Source organism: Scyliorhinus torazame, chromosome 10 (assembly GCF_047496885.1).
Source record: "Scyliorhinus torazame isolate Kashiwa2021f chromosome 10, sScyTor2.1, whole genome shotgun sequence".
Lineage (NCBI taxonomy): Eukaryota > Metazoa > Chordata > Chondrichthyes > Carcharhiniformes > Scyliorhinidae > Scyliorhinus > Scyliorhinus torazame.
Genome location: NC_092716.1, coordinates 61,026,970 through 61,037,975, shown reverse-complemented (window position 1 = coordinate 61,037,975; position 11,006 = coordinate 61,026,970). Strand labels below are relative to the sequence as shown.

The 11,006-nt window shown below is 45.1% G+C and overlaps 2 protein-coding genes across 2 annotated transcripts in view; both read right to left on the bottom strand.

The window, feature by feature from the left end:
- Nucleotides 1–251: 251 nt before the first annotated feature.
- On the bottom strand, nucleotides 252–8,477 carry LOC140430597 (borealin-2-like). The gene is made up of 4 exons (XM_072518184.1): nucleotides 8,320–8,477; nucleotides 7,567–7,657; nucleotides 1,025–1,111; nucleotides 252–408 (listed from the first exon to the last, which is right to left on the bottom strand). Exons 1-4 carry the CDS (start codon nucleotides 8,400–8,402, stop codon nucleotides 346–348), a joined length of 324 nt encoding a protein of 107 aa, XP_072374285.1. The 5' UTR covers nucleotides 8,403–8,477; the 3' UTR covers nucleotides 252–345.
- Nucleotides 8,478–8,769: 292 nt separating this feature from the next.
- Nucleotides 8,770–11,006, bottom strand: part of gpt2 (glutamic pyruvate transaminase (alanine aminotransferase) 2) — a 96,043-nt gene continuing 93,806 nt past the window's right edge. Inside the window, exons 11-13 of the mRNA XM_072518183.1 lie at nucleotides 10,292–10,332; nucleotides 8,930–8,987; nucleotides 8,770–8,842 (exon numbers count right to left, since the gene is read on the bottom strand). Coding sequence (XP_072374284.1) covers nucleotides 8,983–8,987; nucleotides 10,292–10,332 — 46 coding nt within the window. The 3' untranslated portion in view covers nucleotides 8,770–8,842; nucleotides 8,930–8,982. The remainder of the gene's footprint in view (nucleotides 8,843–8,929; nucleotides 8,988–10,291; nucleotides 10,333–11,006) is intronic.

Here is an 11,006-nt window from a genome sequence, read left to right as displayed (position 1 = left end):
CTATGCTGACAACCTCATGGAAAATTACAGAATTTTAAAAAAGGGTTTGGAAAGGTAAGAGTGTGGACACATTTGGTCAGGATTAAAAAAAAACTGCTCAAAAGGGCTATGGGGAACAGCTTGGAAGGTGGATTTGAGACCAGAAAGAGATTAGCCATGATCTGATTGAATGACCGAGCAGGCTCAAAGGGCTGAATTGCCTACTTCTGTTCCCACGTTCCTAAACACACAAATGCAAATGACAATGGAAGTTTTTTTGTTAAATGTTTTGAACAGACTTTAATGTAGGTATATTTTAAAAAACTTAAGCTACTACTAAAATCAAAAAATCTCTGCAGGATTTTTTCATAGACTGTTGCCATGTTTTGCACTATTTTTGGCCTTTTCACATAAAGCTGTTAGTCGGGTCTGTTGAGAGAAAAACAGTTCATTAGGAGAAAGTTCAAATACCCCTTTCCTGGGTACTGAATGTGGCAGCTGGGGACTAAGCCTACATCAGACATTTATTAATTATGGAAACATTGTACTCGATTAGATGTCAGGAGGCTTCCCTGTTCAGGAGTTATAAACCTTTTTGGAAGAGGTTGGTAATTTTATGAAGTAGGTACAGATTGTCTGCAAATTTCTAAGAGCAACTCGATGAGTTCTTGGGTGCAGCCAATATGGTTACAAACAGGCAGGTTGAATGTTGGAAAGCACCTCCAAACCTCTGCTACAACTTACTAAGGGTTTCATTTTTGCCTCTTCTGGAAGAGGCTTCTGGCAAAGAACACAAATATTAGATTCAGCAGGACTGATAGGGACCAGCTGATCCATCAAGCCTGACCTCTTCTTGAGAAATACAAGTCCTTGTTGGATATTTGGCAAGTAAAAGGGCAATGACTTCCATCCACAAAATTTCTGACAATGTCAGCAAGTCATTTACTACCTCCTTTATTTGGACACTCTGCTCAAGTAGACAAATCAGAGAGCATTTAGATAGATATTAAACATCACAAATAACTCAAATGATAAAGAAACTTACCGCTAACAACTGAATACCCTGAAGAGCATGTAGATCAAGCGACTGCACATCAATATAGTTTACTTCTTCACCAACTGCACTGATTGCCTAAATAAGACATCACAATTGAGCGCAAATCCCACTATGAAAAGCTTATTAAAGTTAATAGCGACTTTGAAAAAGTGAAAAATGAATTTACAGAACAGGTCTTAAGGGTTACAGAAAAGATCACTAGCTACTTATTTTTAAAAAGACTCTGCATTGCTATTAAAAAAAAGACAAAATGGTGACTTGTAAATGCATCTAATTGTGGGATGGGAGCATGAAGAAAAAACCACCAAAAAAAAAAAAAAAAAAAATCACGTAAATAGCTATGCCCCATAAATCAGTGAAAGCATTTCACCAAGGGACTTCAGGTACATATCACGTTCCCAGTTCAAAAAGACCAACGGAGCAACTGAGTGAAAAACAAAGGGGAAAACAAGTTAAAGTTGCTTTGGCATGAAGAACTTCATCAAATTAGCTGAAGACCGACAAGAATTTGGCCAATCTTATGCCAAACTCAAAACACAGCAGCACAGTGGTTAGCACTGCTGCCTCACAGCACCAGGGACCCCGGTTCAATTCCGGCCTTTGCTGACTGTGGGGAGTTTGCCCTTTCTCCCCACATAAGAACTAGGAGCAGGAGTAGGCCATCTGGCCCCTCGAGCCTGCTCCACCATTCAATGAGATCATGGCTGATATTTTGTGGACTCCGCTCCACTTTCCGGCCCGAACCCTTAATCCCTTTAATAAGAGACTGCGTGAGTCTCCTCCGGGTGCTCAGATGTGCAGGTTAGGTGGATTGGCCATGATAAATTGCCCTTTTTAAGTGCCCAAAGGTGTGCAGGTGGGTGGGGTTATGGCAGGGGAGTGGGGTATCATGTTCTTTCAGAGGGTCAGTGCAGATGGGCCAAGTGGCCTACTTTTGCACTGTAGGAACTCAATGGTTCTATGGTACACGAATGGCAGCACAGATAAATCTAGTATTTTGTGGAACTTTGTGGGAATGCTACTGGAAAACTAGGAAGGGTGAGCAGAGGGGAAAATTTATTTTAAATTTAGAGGAGCCTCATTTTGTAATTACTGAAGCTGACCAGATGGGGAAGTGGGTTAACACAAATGTGCACTGTGGAAGGGAAACTATCTTCAGAATTCAGCCACCTGAAAATGCCGGATACTAGAGGGAGCTCAACATAGTTCAGTTTCACAAAGTAAAATACTATGGTAAAGTGGTGAGGAATGGACGGTGTCTATAGTTGCAAAGTATATTCAGGAGTGGTCAAGAACAGACTCAGTTAAATGAGAAATAATCACAAGAATAAAAAAAACAACTACTTCAAGGCAAGAAAATAATTGGTAAATGACCAGTGGGGAGGTGGAAAATTATATTTGTTAGCAATGGAGAATGTGAACATGTGGTTAAAAGAATGCGGGGGGAGGGGGGGGTCATCTCAAAATGACCATTTAAAAAATGAATCAAAGTCTTGTACTGGATGCAGATATCCAGAGAGATGAATGGGGAAATCAAGTTTAATGTGGGGTGGGTTAAATCTCACCCACCATCAGGTTGGCAGGTGTGGGCAGTGGTGTCTCAGGTAATCGGTTTGGACTGTTCATTCTCTGTATATTAGGACAAGACCAATAAGAGATAATTCGGGACTTCCGGTGGCGACATGTAGGAGGAAGTCGCACATCCGCTGGGTGGGGCCGTGCCATTCACAGCAGAAAAGATGACCGAGGAATCTGAAAAACAAATGGAGGTGATGTGGAAGGAAATGATGGAGACAATGAAGGCATTGGTGGAGGCGATTGACCCGGTGAAGGCAGCGGTGTGAAAGACATCAACCGAGCTGTGGGAGCAGTGGGCTGGGCAGGTGCCTCCACACAGCAAGCTTAAGTTGGCTAGTGAGCAGGAGTGTGGGGGGGGGGGGACAGGAGCCGCAGTCATCAGAACCTGATCAAACAGGTCTCGATGGGCCTGGGAGGTGTGAAAAGTGGGGGACGGGGATCAATGGCAACAAAGGGCCGGAGTAGGCCCGATCCAGTGAGCAGGGCCCAGTGTTATGATGATGGTGTATAGGAGGGGAGGGGAGACCCCCAATAAGAATAGTAATGTGGAACGGGAGGGGTTTGGGGAGCAGGGTAGGGGGGGGGGGGGGGGGGGGGGGGGGGAAACAGTGAAAGAAATCAAGGGTATTCACACATCTAAAAAGCTTAAAATGCCGATGTTGCCATGTTACAAGAGAACCACTGGAAGGTGAAAGACCAGGTGAGGCTCAGTAAGGGCTGGGTGAGCCAAGTATTTCCTTCAGGGTTTGACAGTAGGGCTCGGGAGGGGTAGCAGTGTTGGTGGGTAATGTTCCAGATGGAGAAGGTGATGGCAGACCAGCAGGCGTAGACATGTGATAGTAACAGGGGCATTGGAGGAGTGGTCGGTGTCATTGGCAAAGTGTGAACGGCCCTATCTGGGATGATGCAGGGTTTGAGGTGCTAGGAGCCGTCCCGGACTTGGACTCGCACAAGTTAATAGTGGGTGGGGATTGGAATATGGTGCAAAAACAGAGGATGGACAGGTCGCAGCCGCGCTCACTTGCCCAGTCCCCGGGGAGGGGGGAGGGGGGGGGGGGGGGTGCAACCGAAGACACTGGCCAGGGACACGAGGGACATGGGAGGACCAGGCTGTGGAGGTTCTCGTCTCTCTGGTCCACAAAGTAATTTTGAGGATAGACCTTTTCGTGGTTGGGAAGGCGTTGTTGGCTGGGGTTAGAGAAGCAGAGTATTTGGCAATAGCAATTTTAGACCATGAATTGCACTTGGTGGATGTGGTCCTGGGGGAAGGGAGTAGCTCACTCAGAGGCCAGGGTGGAGAATGGGAGCAGAGTTGTTAGGGACAAAAGCTTCTGAGAAAATCAGGGAAAATGATTGAGGAGCATGTAGGAATTAACTGTACAGGAGAAGTATCACAGACGCTGGGATGGAAGGGCCTGAAGGCGGTAATGAGGGGGGAAGCGATATCATTTAAGGCCAAGATGGATAAAGAGTGTGTTCCTGGACGGTTTGGAGTATCCAAGGCTGGAGGAGGAAGATAGGGCCAGATTGGAGGGATTAGTGGTAGAAAAAGAGGTAAGGAAGTCGATAGCGGAGATGCTGGAGGCAGACAGGAGGTACGCAGGGTGGGGGGGGGGGGGGGGGGGGGAAATGCAGATCCAGCCCTTTAGGACAGAAGGAGGAAATACAGGCTAGTTTTGACTGGTTGTCTACAGGGAAGGTGGTATGCCAACTGAGGCAGGCGAGGGGAGTGGTTTAAGAATACAAGAAGGCAGGCCAACGTCAGAGGGAGGTGGCAGCGAGGTTGAGTAGGTTCTTTGGGGTAGAGGACAGATGTGGAAGGTGCTCAGGGGGCCCAGCGAACCATGTCCATACGTTTTGGTCATGCCCGGCACTGAAGGGGTTCTGGAGAGGAGTGGCGGGAGCAATATCTCAGGTGGTGAAAGTCCGGGTCAAGCCAAGCTGGGGGCTAGCAATATTTGGAGTAGTGGACGAACCGGGACTGCAGGAGGCGAAGAGGCCGGCATTCTGGCCTTTGCGTCCCTAGTAGCCCGGCGAAGGATCTTGCTAATGTGGAAGGAGGCGAAGCCCCCCAGCCTGGATAAATGATATGGCTGGGTTCATAAAGTTGGAGAGGATTAAGTTTGCCTTGAGAGGGTCTGCGCAGGGGTTCTACAGGCAGTGGCAACCATCCTAGACTATCTCGCGGAGCGTTGGAGGAAGGTCGGTCAGCAGCAGCAGCAACCCACGGGGAAAAGTTGTATAGGAATGAGGGATGAGGGAGTTCCTGGACAGCTTGGAGTATCCGAGGCTGCGGGAGGAAGATAGGGCCAGATCAGAGGGGGGGGGGGACAAGAGGTAAAGGAGGCAATCGTGGAAGGTGACGGGGCCAGATGGGTTCCCAGTGGAGTATTACAAGAAGTTCAAAGACAAATTGGCACTGCTGATGGTGATGTTTGAGGCGGCGATAGGGAAGGGCGTGATACTGCAAACTTTGGGACAGGCTTCAATCTCCCTGCTGTTAAAGAAAGCCAAGGACCCGATGGAGTGTGGGTCATATTCGCCCATATCATTATTGGATGTAGGCACCAAAGATACTGGCGGTTAGGTTGCAGCCCCCCTACCCCCCCACCCGAAGGTAACAAATTGGCCTTGTTTATCTGTTGTGGGGGCGGGGGGGGAAAAAAAGAGGGTCGAGGGTGCTGGTAAAGGCACCACTTCACTTCCGATGGCCCCGGGCAAGTACTCTGGGAGTTTAGTGGTGGTGGCAACATTGAAGATGGTGGCACTGCTTAGTTGGGGGCTGGATGGGAGGAGGAAGAAAAATCAGGTATTAAAAAACCTGTCCTGGCAAGGGAAAGGGTTTCAGTACCTGCATTTCAGGGACTTTGAAAGGAAGGAGGTCCGGAGCTTCCCGATAGCACCGGCCCCCTCGTTGTTGGATGAGGTACTAACAGCAGGGGGGAGGGGGGCAATTTATGCAAATATTCTGGAGGAGGATAGGGTGTATATGGAAGGGATTAAGAGTTGGGGAGGGGGTAATGGAAGAAGGTTTGAGGTGTAAGGTGCTACGAAGCATGGATGCCTCAACCTCATGAGATTGTTGGGGATGATACAGCTGAAGGTCGTATATAGGGCACACCTCATGAGGATGAGCCAACTGAGGGCATGGAGGGCATATACGAGCATTGTGGGAGGGGCTCCGCAAACCGCATACATATGTTTTGATCCTGTCGAAGCTGGAGAGGTATTGAGAGAGGTCTTTAGTATCATCTCAGGGGAACTACATGTGGACTTGGAACCAGGTCCTTTAGAGGCAATTTTCAGGGTGCTGGAATGGCCAGAGTTGCAGACAGGTGCGGGGGCTTAGCCTTCGCCTCACTAATTGCTCAAAGGCGGGTCCAGTGGAGGTCAGCCTCTCCACCCGGTGCTTCGGCTTGGCGGGGGGGGGGGGGGGGACCTACTGGAATTTCTGATCTTTGAAGGCAAAATTTGAGCTGAGGGTGATCCACAATTCATGGGGACTGTTTTTACATACTTATGGGAACTTGTTGCCATTGAATGCTGGGGGTAAGGTTTACCGTTTCACTGTTTTGTTAACTTTTACCTGCACACGATGCACAAATGGATGTATTGGATTGTATATTGAGGGGGTTGTCAGTTCTGGGGAATAGTTATGGTGTTGTTGTTTATTTGATGAAAATGTGAAGAATATAGAATGCAAAGCAAAAAAGGATAATTAAATTAGAGCAGGATGGCAAACAAATGAAGAATGTAGGAAGAGGTGGGTTAGCCATGGCATACAGAACAATCACAGCCAGCCATAAGACAGCAAGTTGCTTCATAGAGTGTAGCAGCAAAGTCAGTCAAAGAGCAAAGTTTTAAAGAATGCCTTAAAAAGGAGAGGTGGAGAGATTTAGAGGAGAAAGTTAATTGAAGACGTCACGAGTGGTGGTGAAATTAAAAATGAGGGATGCTCAAGGGAGGTTGGAATTAAGAGTGAAGACTTTGAGGGTTATGGGGATGGTGGAGATTAGAGGGACAAGTCACTTGAGGACCTGAAAACAAATGTTGAGAACAATCAAAGTTTGCTCAAGGGGGAACCAATATAGATCAGAAAGCATTGGGGCAAATAGGTGAACACTGGATTACAGGCAGCCATTTCGGATAACCCAGTTTATTGGGCAGCAGGGGAACAGCCAGGTGTGCTTGGAAATGTCCAGTCTAAAAAGGTACCAAAACACATGGATGTACAATTTGAGCCAGGAATGGAATTGGGTGTTGCTATGGAAATAGGCAGCCTTCATGATGAAGGCTGAAATATGAAACCACAGTTTGGTTTAGACAGTTAGTGGCCAGACCCCCAAAAAAAAAGGGCTTCAGCCTTCCAGTTGCACTTGTCCAGTACTAGAAGTGGGTCAAGCAGTCTGATTATTCTTAGACAGTGCAGGCAAGTTGAAGGAAGGTGGTGCTCCGGTGGAACTGGGTGCCACCAAACATGAGGAAACTGATGGTATGATTTCAAATGTTGCTGCCAAGAGGTAGCTGGTAAACAAGAAATAGCAAGTTGTGAAAGGAGCTATAGCCTAAACAACAAGATTTTGCAGAGAATAGGGCACAGAGACTGGTAAATAATAGGCCAATACACAGGAGCATAGGCAAAATCGAATTTATGAAATAAATTAGTATCATTTGTGGCTCTGGGCATCCCAGGCTGGACACAAGTAGAGCCATTTATAGCAGGAACTGAAATGCTACTTAAATCAGTCTGCTGAATTGGAATTCAAAAGTACAAGTCAAGTGGGATAAAGTACAAGATATTTTAGGAGGTAGAGGGTCATCAATGGAGATTTGGGAAACATGATGCCAAAAGGAAGCTAGGAAGGAACAGGTAGTCTTCAAGGAACGGGTAGTCTTCAATTTTAAAAACTTGTCCTGCATTTGAATCTGAGCCCTGGAGGTGGTTTACTTACCTGCCCATCAGCCAACGGTATCTTAATGAAAGGCAGCATCTTATCCACAGATGCTGAAGGATATGAACATTTCTGTACTGTTCGTCCAGATCTAAAACAAGCAGTTAGCTTAGAATCAATGGAGGCACAGAACTTGGGAATTTGGTATTTTGCCCAAACAAAGCTTTAGATTTAGCCGTTGCCTTTGATATTCTTAGTATGGACATACATATAGTCTTTTAGTCTCCCCAGTCTCAAATTAACAGAATGTTAATGTACCGAGGAACCTAAAAAGTGTCCAAAATATAAAAATTAGTGAATGGAGGTGGGAATAAAATGCCCGTCACCACAAAAAGATGTAGGGGAGGGAAAGAAAGGAAGGCAGCTCAGGAGTTGGGTCATATAACCAGGAAAAATCACATTCCATGCCAAGAATCCAAATGAGGGAGTCAATGCTGTCTGGGGCAAGGAAAGAAACCAGAATTTATATTCTCTTCACCATTCCCAAATGTTGTACCCGAACGGCATTTTGACTTGATGTCATTTCAGATGATTCATTGGGGACAGCATGTAGACGAAACACAGGATTCTTAGTGGGAAGGAATGCTTAGACTCCATGAAAAAATTAAGGAAGAGAGTGTTAAATGTCAATTTACAAGAGTCAGATGATAAATGTCAAATGGAGCATTATTTACAATTCTGGCCAATCAGAGAATATGGCTCAGCAGCACACTTTCATTAAAACAAATATTGTAGCTGGCAAAAAACATTTACTTTTTGTCACTAACAGGTGACTTCGTTGATGCAGCTCCTTGACTTGAAGACTTCTTGCTGCGCAATACTGGACCACTGTGCATATATTTAAGAAAAAAAATACATTGAACAGAAGAAAGCAAAATGCTAACAGTGAACAATATTAAAAAATATGCCACTTTCAAGATTGAAAATACTACCTTGTAAAGAGCATTTCTTTCTTGCAGTTGGGGAAAGAACCTGGTTTTGGCTTAATTTGAGATACCTGAAATAAAGATTTGATCATGGATGGCACATATACCAGCAGCAACTCCAGCTGCTGAATGAACAGCACATCGTCGTGGGCAAACAAATTTATTTTCAAAATGTTCACTTTTAACGTATTGCTGTAACACATTTATTTACGAAGCCAATTGGATCCCAAAAAATATTTAGATCTTAAAACTTACTTTTGGAATGGTGCAATATTTTGCTGTAGTCAACTTAGCTTTGCATTTTGATTCTGCAAGTTCCATTTTAGAATTGGAAGCCAATGGAGCTTTGCCTGAAGTAGAATTATATCATCCACATTTAATCAACTGCACACATTTAACTTGCCTTAAAAAAAAAACTGTACAATATATTAACTTGCCTTTTTTCTTTCTCATCTTAACAGGCGTGGCCATTCCCCTTCCCTCTGCATAATCAACCTGTGAATGTGAATAAATGGTTTCCGTCAGTTGTACACAATACAACCGGAGTTGTTAGTTGAGGCAAATGTACCAAGATCACTCACCTTTCTCAGTCCACATCTTTCCAATCTTGTGTTCCTGACCACCTACATTCTGCACAAAAGTCACTGCCTTTCACTCTCTCCACCACTGAGATTATAAACAGATTTTGCATACCACTTCAAAATGCTATCGGGTCCCATTCTTCAGAAAATGTATCCACTTTTTCTTGTGTCTTTATCTGCTGCCAAAACACTCATCCTTGCCTTGTTACTCCAATGCACTCCTGGCCCACCCCTCAAATTTTACCCTCAAACTTGGGTCATCCAAAACTCCGCCACCCATGTCTCAACAAGGCCTGTGCCTCTGCCACCCAAGTTTGGTGACCTAAGCCAGCTCCCCCACTATGGACTTCCCACGCCATCTTAAATCTCCAACCACACAACCATCATATCTGCACTCTGGCCTCTTCTGCATTTCTAGTTACATTTGCTCCGTCATTGGTGGCTATGCCTTCAGTTGCTTAGCTCCAACATCTGGAATTCCCTCCCTATAACTCTTCACCTCAACTTCACTGGTTTTAAAAGCATTTTGGTTATGTGATCCAAAATCACATGTGGTCCAATGTCATACTTTGTATAATGCTTTTCACTCAGGGGCTGGTTTAGCACACTGGGCTAAATCGCTGGCTTTGAAAGCAGACCAAGGCAGGCCAGCAGCATGGTTCAATTCCCGTACCAGCCTCCCTGAACAGGCGCCGGAATGTGGCAACTAGGGGCTTTTCACAGCAACTTCATTTGAAGCCTACTTGTGACAATAAGCGATTTTCATGCACCGGTGGTGCTTTTGGGATGTTTCATTAAATTTTGCTCACCCCGCCCATAAACATCTGCTCCAGGGTGCTTATTTATCCCAGTTCTTCTCGAAGAGAAAGATTTCCAAACATAAGATAAAAGCAAATGACTGCGAATGCTGGAATCTGAAACGAAGAGAAAATGCTGGAAAATTTCAGCAAGTCTGGCAGCATCTGTAGGGAGAGAAAAGAGCCAACATCGAGTCCGATGACATTGGTTTCCTAACAAGTTACCAAAATGTTTACAGCTACCAGGACAAAAGTATCCAGAGCTAAACAGTAGTAGTTTTATGACATGGATTAAACCATTGCCATTCCAAAAATGTATAAAACTTGAAAATGTTAATGAAATGAGAAGTGAATGATGTGCCGGAGAGCTAAAACGGCAAGTGTCAACAACCCAGTTCTATACAGAAAATCGGTTCCTCACCTTCACAGCAGTAGTCGGAACTTGATCGGTTCCTCCTGTAACTGCACAAGGTATAGAATTGTGATTAGTGAAAATATAGAGTTACAAATCATGATACACAAAGACCTGGAAATGCAATCACTTGGGTCACAATTTACTGATGGCACCATGCCAAATTCAGTTACATTACAGGATTAAGGATTTTTAATAGTAATATTGAGATTGCACCCCACATCCCAACCCATTTGGAATTAGGTTGAGACTGAATAATTCATAGAGCGGCTAAATAATTCATATTTGTTTTTATACATCAGATTTCCTGACATCTTTGTCCGCGGTGATGGATTATGTTCCGCAATTCCATTCATTTTCCTCGACATTTGCCAATTTTCTCCCCTAATCTCCTCTTAAGAGCCACTCCTGGCAGGGATACAGGTCCAAAAGGTGCTGATAATTTTCTTATGGCCACTTCCATACCCATGGTCAGCACTTCACCCAAGGAGCCATTCTTCCTAAGTGGGCAGATTATTAGGCAAGGGTGGGTGTGGTGAAAAGAAAGGAACATCACTCAAAGATGTGGTTAAATGGATTGACCATGATAAATTGCCTCAAAAAGTGTGAGGTTGGGTTACAGGGATAGTGCGGGGGATTGGGCCTAGTTAGGGGCTCTTTCAGAGGGTTGGTGCAAACCTGATGGACTGAATGGCCTCCTTTCTGCACTGTTGTGATTCTATGA